Here is a 22,217-nt window from a genome sequence, read left to right on the forward strand (position 1 = left end):
ATTTCCTTTCTTGCCATGTCCAGCAAGCTAAAACAATCTTTATACCAATCAGAATCAGATAAAAGCTAGACTTCTTCATTTAGCTCCTGCATTCAGAGACTTTATTTTATTGAAGTCAGTTGTGGAGGAGGTATTCTGTCTCAAATGGAGATGTCCTTAAAGACAGCAAGAAATGGAGTAAGTTATTTCTTATTTCTTTATGGCACTTGAGAATCTGCATAGCTAATACTAGAACAGGCACTAGCAACACTGGAACACAAGACACCAGGAGTGTATTTTAACTAATTTGCAATTTAATTTCAATCCTGTTACAACTTTGCCAATGCAAAGGAAGGATTGCTAGTTTGTTCTGTTGCTTCATCAGCTCTTGCATGACCTTCATTGTGTTGCTTTGACTACAGTGCTGCTGCTGAATATTGCTGCCTTCTGTAAGGGTTAGTAGGGATAGGAATCCCAAACAGGGGAAACTCCAGTCCTACCCTTCCCTTCCCAGGGGAGTTCTTTGTCCTATGCTTCCAGATCTGAAACAACGCCGACAGGCATGCTCCTGTGTTAAGCAGCCTTCTGCTGTAAGGGAACAGGAGTGTTAAAAAGCTGACTTGCTTTTTGATGAACCATACTGCTACAAAATGGCACAGTGATGAGCTTTTAACTCCCTCTTGACTATGCAGGGGATTGTTTGTGTTTCTCTTAACATACCTCTGTATCATGGAGTAATACCGCTTTAATGGCATCACATAAGCAACAGCACTGGTAAGCTCTAACAAGAACACAGGAAGGAACCCCTTAAGTAGAACAACCCCTTGGTTGGCCAGGAATGAGGAACTCTCAAGATGTAGTTTCTCATTTCTCTGGTAAGGAGGTTGCATACTGTTTTACATGTTTGTTTATGTTGATTCATATACTTGAGTGTTTCTATATCACTGCCAGAGGAATGAAAATCCTGGAAAATATAGTTGTAAAGATGGTAAACTGGTAGCAGTGCAGGACATGAGGAATTCATCTATCTTTTGCTGCTGCCTTGTAAGCAATCATAAAAATATTTCCTGTCTTCAAAATCTTTAACTCCATGATGCCAACTCAAGGGACAGCCTTTTATATTTTTCCAAAGGAAGCAGGAAGTATGAGAGTACAAGTTCTGCATCATAGCACATTTCACAGAACTCTAAAATCTTGAATGATCACCTTTCCCATTTTCACTAATATTAGAACTGAATCAACAGTACAGAACAAGATAGCGCACAGTAGAGAAGATAATTTTTATTTTAAAATGATTATCTAAAATGTATCAGGCTTCACTTTTAAAAAACATCAAGGACAAGTGTTAATTTAACCCCAAGAAGACTAGTCAAGAAGCTTTCCCTCCCTCATGCAAGTAAAAGTTTTAGTGATCACACACTGTAAACCACAGTTCCAAGTGAATCTCGTTTGTTCAAATAAACGTTAGTCCTTGGACTTCAAAGTTCGGTACAGTAGACACAAAGGTCCCTTGTCCATTAGAAATCTACCACCCTATTTATATTCCTGTAGCACTTCAAGTTACTGAGAATAAGACTGTATTCCATCATGGTTTTCAATATTACTTTTACACAGGCTTTCAGACCCCTACTGTCAGTTACAGCAACCGTGCTTTGCACCGAGGAAGTTGTGTTTAGGGGGAGGACACCATTTAGCTGGCTAGCAAGGAGTCTTGTCAGATTTTAGGTACTGTACAGAAGTACAGCGAGCAATTTCCTCATATGAGGGAGTCTAAACACTGGAACAGGCACTGGTTGACGCCCCGCGCCCGTCAGTGTTCAAGAGGCATTTAGACAATTTCCTTATTGATAGGCTATATAGCCCACAAGAGGTCAGGCAGCTGGACTTGATAGTTGTAGGTCTGTTCTAACTGAACTACTCTAATTCTAGAAGAATTATCTGGCAATATATTAATAACATGAAGGATTTTTTGTTTGGCATTTTGCCAGTTTCAAGTTAAAGCCATTCATTCAACTTGAATAGAGCATTTAATTGCACATTTCATACTGTTAAGTGTATACTCTTTAATAATCACTACTAAATTCCTGATTAACTTCATCTCAGCTACATAAGTTTACAGATCAAGTCCTAAAATAATGCCCATTTTACTCTGAACACATGTAAACATCTTGTCAAAACACAACATGCTTTGCAAAAAAATAACTTAAAGCAAAAGAACCAGCATAGCAGAAACAACCGAAGTTCTCCAGCATTTGTCATTCAGAGATGCTCATTACCTCCTTTTCTTTATTACTTACTATAGTAGCCCAGCCCAGTAAAATCTGACTTAAATGGTGAAAAAGTAACAAAGAACTCAGTAATGGACAATTAGTGATTCTCTTAAAAGAATTCAAGTTACATTTGGCAAGTCTGCAAGTGATCTGTTTGTCGATTTGGGTGTAATAGGCACTGTCTGACTTGAGCTCTGCCTTCTGTTGACAATTCTTTTCATTCACAAAAGAACCAACCCTCCACTTGCACATTTAGACGTAAAATTACAGGAGCTGTAGCACAGTACACTTAAGAATGAGACACCATGGAGGCTGTAATAACACGAAGTATGTTGAGAGAAAGCCACGAAAGCCACAACAAGTCTTTGTATTCTTAAAAGTTGCTGTTTGGGAAGTTGGTGGTGTCTGTCTTCTGGTCATACTGGTTGGTTCACATTCCCAGACTTCCAAACGTGGGTATCGGTCTTAAGGACAGACACAATCTTCAGAACTGGTGACTGCACATGATGCAGGTAAGACTGAAGTTGAAGGTTGTTTCAGTGGCAGCGATGGGTACTTTTAGGCTATCCTTAGGCTATCCGAAGTAAACTAGTTTTAGTTTACATTCAAAAAGATGCAGAAAAGACAAAGACTACAGCACATTAACAACATGATACATTGTGTGTAACACAGAACTTCACAACAACTACAGTTTCATCCGTGAGAGAGAGTGAAATGTCTGGAAAATGCATAGTCTGGTTTGCTGCCTTCACAAGTCCAGCAGAGAAGATTATTCACCTTTTGAACAGCTGAATCTGCTGTTCTGTAAGGCAAGTGTTTGTCTTTCTACTCTTTAGAAGATAGTGGCTAGATAAAGGGTAGACGTGGCACAACATTTCAGAAGGCCTCTCAGCAGTCTGCCTGACTGAATTCTGTGGAAGTTAGTGGTAACTGAACCAAACTGCAGTTCTGATTTTGTGAACAGGTGTCCAGCAAGGCTTTCAGGAAACTTTCCTGCTAATCTCTTAAGATACTATTATCAGAATCTACTTTAAACTTAAAGTTAAGAACACATCCAAGACAGTGATTCATTTCTAGTACAGATCATGTAAGCTAGGCGTTTCATTTATGAGACCAAGGAAACAATATCATACTACACAATATTTAGGAACTACAGTTGTGCTGAGTCTACCTACACTGCAATAAAATGGTGTCAGAGTTGGCATAAGGGCAGACTGCAGCATTCATGGGCCGTTTTTCATCTTTCACATTTTGTCAAGGCAAGTTTGCTTACCCTCCCCTTTTAAGCCTAGGTTGGGGATTTCTCTACTGCATTAATCAGGGGGAAAAAATCTGTTCTTGCCCAAGGATTCTTCCCATCTACCACCAATCTATGCACACTGTGATTGTAGCATGACCATAGTCACTGTACAAGTGATCTGACTTCAAAGTTACTACAGTTATTGCTTGCTGGTCTCAATTTTATAATCAGTAGGAAGGAAAGAGTCATAGCAGAGGTCAAGATGCTTTAAAACAAGCCTTGAGAGATTTAACGATTTTTTTTCACCACTGAAACAGCAATTACACTTTGCAACAAAATATTCCTTCATTTGGGCCCTTATTGAAGTCTTGAGAAGATAATCAAACATTCTTAAATTACGTTGCTATCATCCTTGCTGCATTTAAAGGAAGAGGTGACGAAGTTGCATCATCAACTTCCCTTGTTCACAACCTCTCTCGTTTCTCAGTTTGGTCGTATAAGTGGTTCTTCATATTTTCATCAGAGTTTTGAACTAATTAGGAAAAAAGAAAAAGACACAGAAATCTCTTTAAGGCTCAGAAGTGATAGTTCTTCGTCTAGAAAATTCTGAAAGGACTGTTAGTACTGCACGGCACAGTAAAGCTACAGATACTCCCACTCCCCAACACATGTTAAGAAATAGTTTTGGTAATGCTACATAGAAAATAGGTCACATGCAAAATTAGGGAAAGTTCAGAAAACAAAGAAAAAAAGTAGCTGTATCTGCTACAGGGTAACATTCAGAAAATCACGGTAACGTTTTCAGCTTGAATTAAAACATTCTTTTTTTCCTACTTACCATTTGCAATGCCTGCAAGTGCTGCTTGCTTGTCCGTTTCTGATTCAGCCTCGTTCTCATCTACATTGTAGTCAACGTCCTTGTCCTTCAATGCGTCCTGTGCCTGATTGTCTGGAAAAACATTACATTAAATGAGTTCTATGCTGCACAAGATACAGTTACTGCAAATACCTAGCACAGAATTTATTTTGCTGTTGAGTTAACTGCTGTTTAAAGAATGCGTTTTAATACCGAACGGAAAACCTTTGCTGTAAATCTTGTACAACGAGCAAGATAATAATCTTTTGGGATTTGGAAGAAAATTTGGCAATGCATTCAGATGGACAAAGAAAAAGCATTAAGCAATTTCAGAACACAGTACATGACAGCCAAAGAAACAGTAAAAGCTGAAGATGACACTGAAAACGTGATGGAGTTGCTTTTAAATGTATTAGCACCACTGCTACAACATATGTCAGATCCCCCCCTTCTTGTTTTGGCTTGTCCACCAATTAGAAAGCTCTGAACACAGCATAAAAAGAGTACTTCACTATGTGCTAACTCAACACAAGAGCGGTTTTCTGTAAAAGATTGTCTTCGCTCTGTCCTGAATCACCCTGCTCCACACAATTTAGTGTAGTAAAATTTGCTCAAGATGAAGATTTCTTAATACAGATTGCTCAGAAGTAAATTATTTTGACTGCTAAAGTCCTACCTTTATTTTCCAGTTTGCCAGCCAGTAAAAAACATAACGGGATAGAGTATAAGCATACCCCAGCTAAGATAAAGAGTCTCTAGTTCTCAAGGAGAAAGAAAAGCCAAACTATCTAAACAGCAGCTGATTTAGAAAGAGGCTTGAAAACTTTCAGCCTACGATTGTCCATGTTCAGACTAAAAAATCTGCAGTAATAGGCCTCCAGGTTTCCAGGTCTCCAGGTTTTGAAAAAAGCTTTAACTGACAGGATGCTGGGAGAACATAAAAGAAAGCCATTTCTGCTTGATGATCCTTTGGCTGCAAGGCACCTACACCATAAGGTATGGTATTTTTGCTAAGCGATCAAGCCTGAAGAATACTGTGCTGGTCTTGCTCTCACTGAAACTGTGACCTGTTGCAGGTTGCACCACAGAGTTTTTTCTTGCACTAATATTTGGATGATTTTTGCACCTGATTGTTACTTGAGTTAAAATGGAAACAGCTAACATGTATAGTCACACCTCTGGAGAACTGCCTGCTCTGGCCAGCATCTTATTGATGCAGTTGGAAAAATACGACTTCTGCAATGCAGATGAGATCATTTATCCCTGCCAAGTCCACTGTGGTAACAACACAACATAACGCATTGTATGAATGAATTCAGTGGGTTGAAAAGCATGGACAGCATTTCCTGCAGTCCATCAGGCTGCTTGTTTACTGTCTGGGCTACCGATTCAGTACTGCATCACACGAGGAAGGGTGAAGGATTTCCACATTCAGAAGAGGTCGTAGTGAGGTCCTTCAGATAGATACTCCAGGTGGAAAGATAAGACACATAAGACAGGCTGGGATGAGCTCAGGAGAAGCAAGGAACTGAGCCTGCATGAATGCCTTAAACTTCAACTGCATCAGAAAATACTATTTTGTTCTGTGAAAAAGTGCTGATAACCATAAAAGTGCTGATAGTACTGGGAGCACCATGCTGCATGCACGAACTGAAGTCTACCTAAGACTGAGTTCCTTGAGACAGGGGGATGTCTAGATCCTGGCCAGGTTTTGACAAGACATCAATGTCTCAGCACTGTGGAGACAGACACTGGTTCACAGTCACATATGGTAGATGCCAAAAAACGTCACCTCTGCTGACAACCTCCAATCTGCAGTTTTGCAGACTCATGATAATAAATTTCAGATACCTGAAGTCTCAGGTGGACTTTCACTCGTGTTAGTGTATTTTCAAACAGTGGTAGCTAGTGTTTACACATCAACATTTTAAGATGACTTTGTGCAAAACATTAATAAGCAGCATCTCTACTCATCAATGCTCTGGATGGGCAACATGTCTCATCCTTTTCAAAAGTGTTTTCACACAGCCTCAATACCATGAAGTTTCTGGGACTAACATCCCTAAATGCTGTGTGCAGATGATGGAGAGACAGACGGAAAGGCTGTGACAGTGGTGCAACAGAACCCAGCCTGGTAGCTCCTGCTGCACAAACAGAAGCCTCCATCTTCACCCTCTGGCTATAGAAGAGTGCTGGGGGTTAACCAACATTTTACCTCTCATACTAACCTTTAAAAAACCTTATACTAAGTCCAGCCAGCTGCCATCACTATTTCAGAAACCATGCTCCATTCCACACTTTTATCCCTTTACTTGCAACACACAAAACGCTACCAACCAGCCTTTCCAGGGGGTGATGCACTCTGCTTATCATCAAAATTTAGGAGCTGCTCCCTCTCCACCTCCTCAGTGGCATCCTGCTCTGCGGCTGGCATTAATGCATCCTGCCCAGCTACGTGCTTCTCATCTTCAGCCGGGTGCACGTCTTTCTCTGCAGCAGCCTTGACTGAATCCTGTGGGTGTTTCAGTTCACCAGAAAGTTTCTCCTCTTCTGCTTTAGGGTCCTGTTTTCCGATGGCAGCTAGGTCACTTATTCTTTCTGTAAACAATAAAAATGATTGAGTAAAAAAATAGCATTTTTCAGTGGCAGCAAAAGTTCAAAACCTTTAATAAACACTGCTATGTTTTTTACATTCAATTCTTGTTTTTCTCTCAGTCATATCAGATCCAAAGAGAAAGACAGAAGACAACCCATGCTTTTCAGACTGGGGACAGCTAAAAGATGAGACTTGTAAAGTCTAGTGGCATTGTCTACTGTAATCATATTCACATTGCTGCCTACTTATAATGCTCACATGTGGGGTTAAAAAAAGTTTGGCAGGTGAAATAGAGCAGTTTAAATAAAAATTGCAATTTGCTACGCAACATCGGGTTTCTGTGTGTTGCGTTTCATTATTGGCAATAAAACAGATTACGTGTGCAAAAGCATCTCAGGACAAAGTAGTTACATGGGCAGGTTTTCAAGTAAATGATGGCTGTTCTTACAGCCTTCACAGAGGAAGCAGAGGTAGGCTGTTGCTTCCAGCAGACATTACCGCATCACTTTTCCTGTGTATTTGTATTTTTAACTAAAAAACACCAGGACTAAATTTACCCAAATAAATTATATGGAGATGTTGTCTTGAATTGCTCTAAAATTACTCCCAGGATTGTAATTTAAGATAGCATGAAAGAATAATTAAATAGGAAATTGGATTTCTCACACACGGTTCTCTGAGACTGATGCACAAGGGCACATCCATTCAAATTAATAGTTTTTGAGGGTTTAATGCAATAAGCAACCACTAGGTTATCTAACCTGATCTCCTGCATATCATTTCCATTACTTGCATTTTGCTCGTTGACAACACATGGAAAGCACAGGCATGCATTTGTTTAAAGCCTAACTTTCAGCCATTCTGTACAGAAGAGCAGCAGCCTAGATGTATCACTTACTAAAACTAGCAAATTTAAAACATGCTTAAAAGTCTTTGCATCCGAAAGCAAGGTATTTTCTCAACAGTACGTGAGCGATATGACAATGGTAGAATGATAACTCTTTTTATTTTCCTTTCCATGCAACACGTCAATTTCAATATAACTGAACTAGTAGGAATGATTGTAATAAAAATACTTGAACAGATACTAGTTCTACCCTCCTACAGCTAAAGGAAAATTGATTATAATTCAGCCTACCAGTGTCACTTTTCCATCTTAATCACGTATGCAAAAATATTTTTAAGTGTTTTATTAAATTACAAGCTTTCTCACTCAAGTTCCTAAGATACCAGTGATTTCTATCTCACCTTGAGCCTGCAGAGGGTCTGTCTTCTTTACCGTAAGTTCTTCTTTTGGTACATCATTGTCTTTAGGCTGTTCTAAGTCAGTCTGCATGAACTCAGATTGCTTCAAGGCTGGCAGCTGACTATCAGCCTATAAAGTGAATATACACAGACAGATATTGGTCTTAACATCTGTTCCTGGACTTGGAAGCTACAATTAGATCAGAATCCATTCAATTTTCAGTAGAGATAAAAAAAAATAAATCTAAACACTCATTTTTTTCTGCTGTTGATGGTGTTACAATCCTGACTATGCAGTGATGTTTCTATATATAAACAGCACATATCACACCACAAGAACTTAAGATACCATTAATTTAATTAAAACTGAGATTACTGTTCTTGGCTATTGTTTCACTGCAAATACTACCACAGAACTGTAGTGCTGCACGTTTCTCCACTGCTGCCCTGTTACCACATCAGGGCCAGCAGAGCAGTAAGAGCAGATGGCATTAGCTACTGCTAGGACAGGGACAGGTAAACTGAGTTCGTGCAAAATCAGAGTTCAGTTAATCAAGGCTGTACAGAACTGGACTAAAACTATGTTGAATGCAGGCTTCAGAGAAGAAAAAAAAGGGCAAAACAAAACACACAAATCAACCAAGTAGACAACAGTATCTATTTAACTGGATGAAGCTCACTTAAGGAAGAGTTTTGAATTAAGGATTATTTAATGCTGGTACTGGACTGGTCTCAGAGTCTGACCCATATGATCTGCTTTAAGATTAATGGCTAAATTGTACACTGTCTTGAAGATCTTCCAACTCAAGAGTCAAAATTTTCTGTGCTGCTTTTACTCATATTAGCATTTAGCTGGCCAAGAGCTATGTCAATTCAAATTCAATTCACACAAACATGCGCATAAAATGTGTCCCGAGGCCATCTTGCAACATTCCAGCATTAAAAAAAAAAAAAAAGTCTGTAATGAAACTGTTTGTCTTGCATATTTATCTTTTTAAAGATCCGGAGAGAACAAGTGTACAGACATTCAGAGACAAACATTTTTACACCTGACTACGCAAATGAGTAAGAAACCCCATGGTGTGGAAAGTCATACAGCAGACAAAGAGCTTCCTGTTAGTATTGTTGATAAACTGCAGCTACCTATTGTCCTAAGCATGCCAATAAAACACTAGGTTGCCAAGTCTTTGTATGGTCATTTGGAAAACATCTGCAGAAAGAAGCCTTTAAATAATCAAGATAGTGGAGTTGCAGAGGATTTGTAGGACACGATTACTTGGCTATTCTGAAAATGTTTAAGCTCAGTCGAGGCCAGGCAGAACTAAAGACCATGTTGGGTCAACACCATAAAGTCCAACATCAACAATAAATAATCTAACACTAACCCTTATGAAAGCTTGAGAAGCAAGTCATACCACAGAAGATTGGCTAAATTTACTGCAATAGAACCCTGTCTTCCTTCTAGTCATTAAAACCCAAAAATGCTGTATTTAAACATGCTTCTTTTTTATACATAATTAAGCGGCTCCACCAGACACTGAACAAAAATCTGTTTTCCACTTTAGGCTGGGGCACAAATACTTCCATAAAAATATGGAGCCTGAACTTAACAGCTGCAATTCAGCTCTTAATTAGACACATAAGAGCCCTTAATTTACGTTACCTTAAATATCTAACTCTGTAATTTTTAATGATAGAGTTAAATAAAAGAAGTGTGTGTGCTGAAAAAATTTAAGTTGAAGAGGTTGGTCTTCTTGCTAAAAAAATAATAATTTAAACACATGAGAGAGAAATTAATACAGACATTATATATCTTTCAACCGAGGAGTATAACATCAGTCCTCAAAATCAGTCCTCAGAGCTGTTAGAATATCTGTGTATTTATTAACTAACCAATAGTGCAAATTCCATCTTTTCTCTATTTTAACCCTGATCTTTCCAGGACATAAGCACGTACATCTTCCAACTCTGCATGAAAAATAGGAAACCACAGTAGCTCAGCCACTGTGCTCTGTAAAAACAGGAATTATTCCAGATAAAAACTTGTGTTAAAAACCTTCATGACAATAAATAACTCATCCTCTGTACAAGCAAAAGTTGCAATCCCTGGGCAAACAAATTACTGCGAAAGTTGCAGCTTGACATAGAAGGCACTATCACAGACACTAGGGAACACCAGAAAACAGAATCTCTTCTGGCTGCAGCTGTATCAGTGGTTATCTCAGCTGGCACCAACCCATCTGTAGATTGAAAGGAGGACTAGTAAAGTGCTGCCTGCTTTGAGCAATGACTGCCTTTCAGCTACAGGACTTGCTGAAGAAGGCTGTAGGTGTGTTGTAGAGGGGCTTTAGCTGAGCTTCCCAGGTGCCAGGCTGGAACTGGTACACAAACCACATCTGGTACAAGCAATGGTAATGAAAATCTGCTGCAAGGCAACACTGGAAATTGAGTTGATCACCTCTTCAGTATGCTCTTCCCCACATCAACTTTCCAAATGGTTTGTATTTTCCATCTTCCAATCAAATAGGATGCATTTGCTGTACAAGGTTTCCCTGGCATGTCCAAATGATGGGTTTGTTATTTACTCACTTACCTGGCACTGTTGATAAAAATTACTGAGTTAGACAAACAAGAGCTTTCACTTTCTTCTAAAGGGGTAAATGGCTAGCATTTACTGTCTCTAACGCTTCATTCTTTTTGCAGTTCTCTCAAATAACACAGGTTCCCAGGATAAAAGGTCACAGCTTCAGCAGTTCTCCCTTTTCACATAAAGAGTTTGAGGACAGTAGAACAGAGGCTGGAACCATTATCTGAACCCCGGGGGCCAATGGGAAGATGTTTCAGCCATTTTCTCCTAATCGTTTCTAGCAATTTGCAAAACTCAGGTTCAGCTCTCAATGCTTTACCCTTTCCACTTACTAAGTCACCAAATTGTTCCTCCAAGTGGCCTTTTTCCTAGGCAAGGAGTAAAAGGCAGATACTACCTAAACTCCCTTGCCTTTGCAATGAGAGTTGGCCACTCATATATGGTAAAAAGGCCCAAATGCAGCCACATGTACAAATGTAACATCTGCCACAGGTGCCTGTACTCCTGATGAAAGGAGACATCCAAATAAATTGTTGTACATCCTAATAAATTAGCTGCCTTTTCAACCAGGAGTTTTACTACCTGTTTCCAGGGCTGTTTGTAGCAAGCTTAACTGCTCAAGTCCTATCCCTGATCTAACCCCACATCACTGAAGAAGCATCAGTAATTCACATGCCAAGACAACATGACCATCTGAGATTTCTTTTTCTCAGCATTTTTCCCACCTTCTACATCCCAGGAGGAAAGATTGTGCAGGCACACAGCCACCTCCTTCAGCAAGCCTGCTCTATTCCACTAAAACTTTTGCTCTCCCCCTCATTCCCACTGCAAAAGCCTGAAATTTGTGTTCATGTGGAAAATAGTGGCACTTTATTGATGAACCTCAGAGTCTCTAGTGGAGACCTATGGACTACAGTATCATATTCGAGGCTTGCTGGTACCCTGAAGTAATTCACCATACGTTTATTCTCATCATGTATCCTCATCCAACTTCAACACACAAAGCTTTGTAAAGTCCTTTGACAAAGTCAAAAGGACCAAAGCTCAGCAGCACAGATATCCTTGAAAATACCACCCTCGTTAGCAGCTCTCGAGTTCTGCCCCACTCAGAGAGACAGTGATTTGGGGAACAGCAAGGTCTCCTGCAGCCTCTGCCTTGTTCTGCATCCAGAATCTCTCAGTTTCACATAAATCAGAAACATTCAACAGATGTGAATCAGAGCAGTACAAAACTTAATGAGCTAATGTTAGCTGAAAATAGCAGAAAGGAGGAGAACCACTTAAGAATTACTTAGAAAAAGATTTATAAGAAACTACCTCCACCATACCTGGCCACTTTTTTTGGAATCTTCTGGGAAGTCTTTATTTTCTCTGACTTGTGATACATCGCTACCTTTCTTTGTGATCTCATTTATCCTTTCTTCACATTGTTCTTTTAATTCTTTCATCTGGTTGATGCACTGTGACCTGGAGAAAACACGAACAAGAGAGTGGTCATGAACTTTCATCCACATCCATAAAATAAATCTTCTAAAATGTTGTTTGGTAACATTATTCATTCCATTCCTTTTTTTTTTTTTTTAAATCTTCTTGGTTCTATTACCTGGGCTTACATTTGAGAAGTCCATAGTAAAAAAAGAGGATGCTAACCTATGCCCTAGAGACAAACCCAAGGTGCAGGTGGTCCAAGTTCCACTTTAAGAAATTAAATTGCTTTTGCTATACCAGCTTAACAAGCTGTACGGATTTTCTTGTCTTTGACTAATCAGTCCATTTCACTTAAGTCAAAAACAGTTTTGATCCCTGAAAATTTTCTGTTATGATAACAGAAACACGTATTTGGGTTTTAGATACAGAGACAAAACAGCAAAGTACTAGGTCAAATCTAAAGCAGATGCAAGCTACTGCTAGCAAACCAAACGCAGCCTTTCTCAATACTCCACCAAGGCGCAGTGCTGTAAGACAACAAAATGCTACAGAAAGGAGTTCTTTGGTAGCTGTGATGAGTTCCAACATGGGTATTTCTTAAAGAGGACAGCATTTAGTATGTTATATATAAATTTAACAGTTACACAGTGCTACCAGTGCTTCCTCTGTCATGACACTAAGGGTCTGCTGCTTGTAGTGGTGTAGCTGGCCACTCTCATGGTCATTGAAAATCAACATCTAAATATTATTCAGCAAAGCTAGCGAAGAAAGTGTAGCTTCTTGACTGAGGTAACAACTACTCTTGTGGATTACCAAAGAGAGATTGCAGGAGACAGTGCACCTGCCTCAGGACTGACAGAAGGCAGGCAAGTTAGCAGCTTAGTTCCTTTTCATCTAATGGTGGGCTGAATTATCACTCCTGTCTCTGCCCCTTCCCTGACCCGCACAAACCCAGCTGAGTAGTACAGTTTCATCACTGTAACTTGTTTATCCCTTCACCTTGAGCCTGTTGTAATCCTTGAGATGTTTCCTCCAGATCTGATCTTCTTCCACTAAACAAGATGTACTTGAAAATATTTCACAAGAGAGGGGCAATAAGCGTGAGTTTTCAGACATCAGGCTTACCACATTTACTTTGTATCACTTTCCTGCACATGCCTATCAATCCAGTAGTTCAAGGATTTACCACTCATGTGGAGCACGACTGTACAGCACATACATGTACAGACCCATTTATTCTTGATGACCACAGGCTCCAAGGAGGACACTAGAAGAGAGATACTCTTCTCCAGCTAGCAAAAACCATCAACAAAGGTCCAGCAGTCCCAGCTATGTCACAGCTGTGGCATGCAATAAACTTCAAGGGGAAAAATATTTTGATTGACTTGTAAATTCAACGCAGCTTAATAAAAGGCTAGTACAAACTTAAATCTCCAACTTCCTTTTACTTTTATGTTAGAAAAAGAAACACTACATAACCAACTGACAATCAGTTAACATCCCAAATGTGGTAATACAAATCCTTAACTCTTAATTCAGGGAAGTGAAGAATAAACAAAAAAAGTAATTAAAAAAGGTATTTCAAGTTTTCAAGCTTGGCCTGCAAAATTCAGGTTCTTTGATTAGCACGTTGAGCTTTTAGTCAGAATTCCTAAAAAATCTGGCTAAAATGTGGCTGTTGGACTGTCTAGCCTCTTTGTGTTCCCATTTTCCCCAGCTCTTAAATCAGAATATTGCTACCTTTCTCTTCCTGCACTGGAAGGAACGTGAAGTGTGTGAGTAATCTGTGCATACTGAGATGCTGGGCATTGCAAGGACTATGTTTTTCTCCAAGATCGACCATGAACAATTTTAGATGTTGTCAGGTGCTTAAAACTGCACATTTACTGACAGTGATACAGCTATCACAAGAATACTCAGGGTTGTAACTGAATCACTTACAACTCCAGAAGCCATTATTTAGAAAGAGCATACTTACAGGTCATAGGAGAACTTTCTCTGAAGGTTAGTCTGGTTCTTCTGAAACTGGTAAACATCCATCTGTAGTTTTCCATATTCTGTCTGTAACTCTTTCAAGTGTTCTGATCATAACAGGATTAAAATATGTATTAAAATACACATGTACATATATACCTGGGTATATTACAACATAAATATCACACAACAGGTCTGTCAGCAAGTACACTAGCTCGATCCTCCTCTTATCTTCATTACATTTTGCATACAGATGCATTGACAATTGCTAAACTGATTCATCAAGGACGCACTGGGCTGGGTATGATTAAACAGCCTTTCAGCTGAACATACATGTCACAAAGCTTTTGTTAACATTTTAACCTCCTTTTCTTCATTAGGAATACTCTACAGCTTGTTTGCAAACCCTTGTTCTGCTAGATTTCAGCCCAGAAAGCATTCAGGTCTATGAAAGACTAATTGGACCATAGTATGAAATAGCTTTCATGTTAATTAGCTATCAGAAGACCAAGTTTCCAATTCTTCCCTGAATAACACATTTTACTATTAGATTCCTCTGGTTTTGAGGAATATAAGATTCATCTTTTTTTTTTTAATATTAGAAGAATCATCATCATGCTCTAGCATTATAAATACATTCTGATACAAAGCTTTGTGAGAGGACATCAGGAGAACTGGCAATACATTTATTTGCCTGTTTATAGAACCTATGATGAGCTCTCCAGACATCTGAGGCATAAATTGCTAACAATGTTTTAAAGCACAAACATGAACTGAAAGGAATTAGACTACATTTTCATGTTTATTGTAAGAATTTCAAAATTCTCTTGGTGCTAAAACCTATGACCCGAACACCTCAGAGAGCAATGCAAACATGCTATAAAAAGTGGAATGAAAGGTATATTAACAATGTACGCAGGAGCTAGTTTTATTTCTTATCATTTTTATATCATTAGCCGTTCGGGGTCAGGAGTCCTACATTAAGTACTACATGGACAAGTAAAGGGTGGAATGGATTGAGAGCAGCTCTGAGGTCAGGGACCTGGGAGTGTTGGTTGATGAGAAGCTCAACGTGAGCTAACAAGGTGCACTTGCAGCCCAGTAAACCAACCGCATCCTGGGCTGCACCAAAAGCAGCATGGCCAGCAGGGTGAGGGAGGTGATTGTTCCCCTCTGCTCTGCTCTTGTGAGACCCCACCTGGAGCCCTGCATTCAGCTCTGGGGCCCCCAGCACAAGAAGGACATGGACCTGTTAGAGCAGGCCCAGAGGAGGGCCACAAGGATGATCAGAGGGCTGGAGCACCTCTCCTGTGAAGACAGGCTGAGGGAGTTGGGGTTGTTCAGCCTGGAGAAGAGAAGGCTCTGGGGAGACCTTACAGCAGCCTGCCAGTGCCTAAAGGGGGCCTACAGGAAGGTGGGGAGGGACTCCTTGTCAAGGGGTGGAGTGATAGGACAAGGAGTAATGGCTTTATACTTAAAGAAGGTTGATTTACATTAGATATTCAAAATAAATTATTTACTGAGAGGGTGGTGAAGCACTGGCACAGGTTTCCCAGCAAAGCCGTGGATGCCCCATCCCTGGAGGTGTTTAAGGCCAGGTTGGATGGGGCTTTGAGCAACCTGGTCTGGTGGGAGGTGACCCTACCCACTCTTGAAATTGGTTGGAATTAGATGATCTTTAAGGTCCCTCCCAATCCATACCACCCTACGCCTCTGGTGTTGAGGCACATGCAGACTGACAGATCGCTGAACTGGAAGTGTGTGGATGCAGGATCAAAGTCACAGCAGCTCCTGCACCCTCCCCACAACTTGAAGGAAGCAGCATCCCTAGAAGACTTAAAGTCTTAAGACAAGCCTTAAAGACCAATATGAGGGTGATACAGGGGGTATTATATCATACCTTTTAGACTCTGGATTAATTGTTCATTTGTTGTGATGTTGTTTATCAGCGCTGCCTGGAAGGCACAAAACAGAAAACGATGTTTTAATTGCAAAGGTCCTGTGTTACCATTAAGGTTATAAACAACAACCACCAAAGCACTTAAAGCAGGATTTTTAATTTGTGAGTGCTGAGTTACAGCCTAACACAAAAGCTTTATTAGCTGTTCTAGAGATTTATTATTACAAACAACAAGCACTTATTTTAACCCAGATTTCCCAGTATACATACAGAAAAAAACAGCTATCACTGCACAGATATCACAAACAAAAGTAGGAGAAATTTACAGAGCCCACTGCTAAAATCGCTTGCTGCTTCACTCTGGTTTAATGTTATTCCATGACAGAGAATACCTTGTAGTGTAACTTGCTGGTAAGTCCTGCTCACCAGCACTCAGAAACACAAGCAGGAGACAGAAAGCATAAGTGAACTCTGCCAAAGCAACTTGAAGCCTGTGCCTTGTACCACATTTCTAATTATCCACTCCTGCTCTGATACGAAAGCACTGCATAATGTTCCTCTGTTCCCTCACGTTGCACTCACTCTCTCACTCTGAAGAAGCAGTCAACATATCAACATGATGCACCCCTTTCTCCCCTCACTCGCCCTCTCCCAACACAAATACAAATGCCCCAAAACACCTGAATATTCACTGAACTAGCATAAGCCTAAATGAAAATAATTCCTCTGAGCCAAATACCAACATAACTCGTGTTTAACATTCAGAAAGCCTGGTCCAGGAGTCTTAAAGATGAGATCCACTGATCCTTCACCAACGATCCAGTCTCAGGAGCACATTTCTTACGTTTCATTGCAATTTTCTAGTTCTGCAGTTTTACCAGGAAGCCCCTATATTCTGCAAGGGTCTGAGGTCAGGGTACATCAAGCCCCATGTTTCCCAAAGCTGCTGCTCAGTTACTGATGCATGCCCACACCCACAGCACTTCAAGGGAAAAGAAGTGCCTACATTCAGCCTGCCTGCCCATGCCATGCCAGTCAATGCTGCCAGTCAGTGCCCATTTTCTTAAGACTGCAGCAGCAAGTACTAACTGATGGAGAAGGACAGGGTCCAATCAACCCAAATGAGGTAACATAGCAGAGGCGTGGATTTGTCTTTTGTCCACCCTTTAAGAAGTCCCAGTTCAAAGCAGTGGCCGCTCATGTCCTGATGAAGAGGCAGACATTTTCAAGGACATTTTAGGACAGCAATAACTGTAATTAGCTGCTGTGCAGAAAAACAAAAAAGTCTCCTTGAAACGTTAAGAAATAAATACGTATCTTACTCGTTTGGACTGCATAAATCCAAACCAATTAAATCTTCTTTTTGGCAATGCCACGCCTTCCTTCCTGAATTCGAGGGTAAGATACGGGAAGAAATCATGGAAATCTATTCACCTGTTTAACTTGAGCAGAAACGCTGTTTAATAATTTACAGGGCAGCGTTTCAACTGCCAGTTTTCTGTCTGACTGTATCAATAGCTTCGGGCTTTCCATTCTTCCTCCTGCCACGCAAACATTAGCTAATCTTTGCTTCATAGCTGTGAATTAGGCAGATACCATTTCATTTTTCAACCTGCAGGGGAACAGTCAGCAAACACCAGCCTGAACTCAGAGCTAGGAAAAAAAATATTATATTTTAAATCTCGTTGAGCCCACAGAACAATGCCTATAATCCCTAGCCGTGATTATTCAGCTTCAGGGTAGTTGGTATTTTGCCATATCAAAGTTCGATCTCTGACTGTGGCCGTAGCCCTGTTAGACAGAACCAGCCTGTTGTACTTGCATGCACGCCTTGCACAGAGGACCTCGCGACTACCAGACAGGGAAGGTCAGTCTCCAGTCTGGGGGTCCCCAGGGTGGAAAGCAGGTCCTCAGAAACCAGACGGAAAGCCACGCTGCCAGCAGCAAATCATGGAAAAATCTTGCCACAGCTGGACAGCAAATGTATTACTGACAACTGAGAGAGAGATTTTTTATTCACCAGTGAACACGTCTACGTAAGCCATATTCTACTAAAGAAGCACAAACATTAAAGGTATTGTTACTTAAAAAAAATAATGGAAACAGACGGAAATGCATGCATGGAAGCACTGAAATAAACTATTCAAAGTGTGTGTTTTGAGCACATGGCTCTGAACTACACACGAGCATTTCATCAGATTATTGCTTTACACAGCAGTTGCAATAAACATACTCCTGGGAGGCGTACTACACGAGCCCCTCCAGCACTGGCTGTTTATCATATGGCTTTTTATCAGAAACACGCTAGCCCCAGCACCCTGAACCGATGCATGTTTTCCAACTTACTAACCAAACTTAGCATATCCAGGCACATAATGAGATTCCTGATGGAAAAAGGAATAAAACAGTGAAGTAGCTGAGAAGAGTAAATATTTGTTTCAGAACTAAAACCAGTGAACAGGGGCTTTGCACTCACAAGGACAAAAAGGTCAGACACAGCATCAGTGATCTTAAGCTGCACATACTCATATTTCCACTTTCGGGGTGCCCACAGTTCAGCCAGTCCCAGCCCATCCATTTTTTCTTCACCACATTAAAACACAATTTAAAATGAGATGCTCTCCAGGTATGTGCTGTACCAGTTATGCGTAAGCAGACTGATTTCTCTCGCTAATTCAGAAACACCACACGGCAGCAAGTAAAGCAGGGGGCAAAGCAGTGCCTGCTTTTCATTAAAACTTCCCAGAACTAGAAGATATGACCCAGTTTCCTTCAAAAACAGAAGCAAAACTCTTCCTCTTCACATCAGGTTTTTCTTCCCTAACTCTTCCCTAACCCTGTCCACCATCACTCTGTTTCAGCAGAGTCACTCTCAGCACACCAACAGGTGCTTTGCCTCAGAATGCTGCACCGGGAACTGAGATTTTCCCAGAGGTGGGGATGAGAGCAGCTGTGGCCAATGTTAAACGACCAATAGTGACAGATTTTTCACAACACTTGTTGCTCTTCCTCAGTGAAACAGGATATGGGATGGGGAAGCATCACAGAAATCCAAAGGAAAAGAAAATTGCAAAAGTACTTTCTAAGAGTTAAAACTAAAAACAGGTCACACGTACTGTTCTGTTGCTACACTCCTCAAAAAGACTGCTGTGGATGTGTACATCCCAGAAACTACAAGTCCTGAGAACCAACCATACTGGATATTGTTCTGCGTTAGAAAACTGTTTATGGACTACAAACAGCCCTTTCGCACTCCCGATTCCTTATTTGTTGTTACTGAGAATCCATCTAAGCTCTCCTGATCTCTTCAGTCTATTTTTGTATGGATTTCCAGAATGGATTGGCTAAATCTACATTAATCCTCAAAAGTTCAAACAGATTTTTTTAAAAGCAGACTGGTTACAGAAACGTTTTAGATGTACTCAGATGTAGGAGAAAAATTATGGCAGCAATTACCCAGGATTACATTGCCTCATGGGATGGTGAGCCCATGGGGTATTCCAGGCTCCAACAACCTCCTACCTGCCCTGCCTTTGCTCTTGAAGTAGCACGGGGGCAATGTAACTAGAAAAGCAGGCAGAGGTAACTCTCAGAGGCTGTCACAGTGCCTCCAACAATGACTTTAACTTGCAGAGTATCTTACTGGTGCACAAGTTTGGAACAAAACTAACTCAGTGGCTTAATTATCCTTGTCATATTATCAGTGTATCACTACATCCTTATCCGTATAATCAGCAGAGTAATACGATGCAGTGACCAGAGACGAACTGCAATTAATCTGGGTCTCAAATCTTATCTGAGAGTTGCTTTTGTGAGGAGTCCAGATTGTGAAGGCTTGCCTCTGCACAGATTTTTTTCTATATCCAGATGCCCTATGAATTCTCCCTGAAAAAGAGTAGGGTTTTTTTTTTTTTGAGATAGGCCATTCACTTCTACACATGTGCACTTTCACTCTTCTTATTTAAGAACAACAACGAAAATTAAAACAAAATCCTGTTATCATTCAAACATCCGTCTAGTTATGTTTAGACAGTTTGTATTACTTGGAAATAGAGCTGAGTGACTCAGGGTTTGGATTTGCATTCATCCCTCCTGGAAAAGGTAAATACCTGCTGTTAATCCCCAGGGAGGGGAATAAAGCTCAGTGCAACGACTGAGGTTTGTATAACCAGAAAGGGTGAATTTATTACTTGTTCCCCAGGAATCCATGGAGCCGAAAACAAGGGTATGTGTTTGTGTGTGTATGCAAATATTTATGTATGCACAGGTGCATATACAACACACATTTATATATACCTATATATAGATAAACACACAAAAAAGCTTGGAAATAGTCTTTTCACATATTTTATACCCTGTTGTTAAATAACCACTGATGCTGAAGAGCTTCTTCAGATTAAGGTCCTTAGGAAGGAGAAGGAAGCTTTTCTTCTCTTCCACCACCATTGCCACACTGGGGGTGCTTCTAATTTACGGTGGATGAATTCATGCCAACGTGCTTGATGACATCTTCTGACAAGTTTTCCAGTAAAACACTTCTCCCTCCTCTTATGTTGCAGAGTTGGAAAACAAGCAATATCTGCGTGGGATGTTTGCTCATGTGTCACAACAAGAGCAAATTCTAAGCTTGCCATGAAGTGGTGCACGGACACATACATGCTCGTTCTAGCACTTCACCTCCTGAGACTTGCTGTTTTCCAGGAGAGAGGAAATAATTCCATTGCACCACCTTTATCTAATGTTTTCTACAGTGACAGCTCCTAGGTTCTCAACAGCAAACTTTACAGATTATTCCAAGCAGGTTGATAGAAATATAGGTGAGAATTAGAGGCCAAGCCAACAAAGGAAACCTCACGATAGGTGTTCACTGCCTCCTGATCAAGAGGAAAACACTGATGAATTGCTTTTTCCTCAACTGCAGGCAGCATTATGCTCACAGGTCGGGGTCCTGCTGGGGAACATCAACCAGCCTGACACCTGCTGGAAAAGCAGGGCAGCAATCAGAGACTCCCAGCGGACAGTTCCTTAGTCCAGGTTACAGAGGAAGCAGAGGAATAGCTTTACTGGACCTGTTGCTCACTAACACAGATAATATAATTGGGAGAGGGAGTAGGAGAGAGGTCAGGATAGCTGGCAGCCTGGGTTGCAGTGCTCATGCTCTGACAGACTTCATGATCTCAAAGAATGTGGTCTGGGCAAGGAGCGAAGTTAAGACCTTTAACTTTAAGGAAAAAAAAACTTCACCTGTTTAAGGAAATGGTGAATGCAATCCCGTGGGAAACTGCCTTTAGAGTCACGGAAGCAGAATAGCATTGGCAGCTCTTCAAGGATATTTTTCTTCAAACACAAGAGTTCTTGATCCCCAAGTGCAAGTAATTAGTCAAAGAAGGCATGAGACTAGCATGGCTGCATAAACACCTCCTGGCTGAACTGAAGAGCAAGAAGGAAATGCATAGACACTGGAAGCAGGGACACGCATCTTGGAAACAATATAGGAATGCTGCCCGAGCATGTAGAGATGTGATTAGGAAAGCCAAGGCACAGATGGAACTGAACCAGTTGAGGAATGTGAAAAATAACATGAAGGGCTTCTGCAGGTACATTGGTCAGAACAGGAGGAACAAGGAAAATGTACCCTTCCTGACAAGTCAAAAGATCTAGTGATGACTGACATGGAAAGAGCTGAAGTACTCAACAGGTCTTTGCCTCTGTTTCCACTGGTGATCAATCTTGTCAAATGTCCCAGGTCCCCAAATGTCAAGACAGGGCTTGGGTGAATGAAGTTCCTCCCCTTCCTCCCCTTATAGGAGAAGACTGGGTTAGAGACCATCTGAGGGACCTGAATGTGCCCGAGTCCATGCAACTTGACAAGGTGCTTTCCAAGGTACAGAGGAACTGGAGGACCTAATTGCCAAGCCACTCCATATCATCTCTGAGAAGTTGTGGCAGTCAGGTAAAGTTCCCAGTGACTGGGAAAAAAAAAAAAAAGAAATATCAGCCCTATTTTTAAGAGGGGTAAAAAGAAAGACTCTGCAAACTACTAACCAGTTAGCCACACTTCAATTCCCAGCAAGATCATGGAGCAAAGCCTGCTAACAGCCATGTGAAAACATGTTGAGGCCCAACTAGTTGACTAAAAGGT

The 22,217-nt window shown here is 40.7% G+C and overlaps 1 protein-coding gene across 2 annotated transcripts in view; it reads right to left on the reverse strand.

Annotated features, from left to right (window-relative positions):
- Nucleotides 1-1,238: 1,238 nt before the first annotated feature.
- Nucleotides 1,239-22,217, reverse strand: part of GOLM1 (golgi membrane protein 1) — a 28,946-nt gene continuing 7,967 nt past the window's right edge. For both annotated transcript variants that reach the window (XM_068667593.1, XM_068667594.1), the window contains exons 4-10: nt 16,076-16,130; nt 14,180-14,282; nt 12,102-12,240; nt 8,190-8,316; nt 6,683-6,943; nt 4,328-4,438; nt 1,239-4,021 (exon numbers count right to left, since the gene is read on the reverse strand). In XM_068667593.1, coding sequence (XP_068523694.1) covers nt 3,954-4,021; nt 4,328-4,438; nt 6,683-6,943; nt 8,190-8,316; nt 12,102-12,240; nt 14,180-14,282; nt 16,076-16,130 — 864 coding nt within the window. In that variant the 3' untranslated portion in view covers nt 1,239-3,953. The remainder of the gene's footprint in view (nt 4,022-4,327; nt 4,439-6,682; nt 6,944-8,189; nt 8,317-12,101; nt 12,241-14,179; nt 14,283-16,075; nt 16,131-22,217) is intronic.

Source organism: Anas acuta, chromosome Z (assembly GCF_963932015.1).
Source record: "Anas acuta chromosome Z, bAnaAcu1.1, whole genome shotgun sequence".
NCBI lineage: Eukaryota > Metazoa > Chordata > Aves > Anseriformes > Anatidae > Anas > Anas acuta.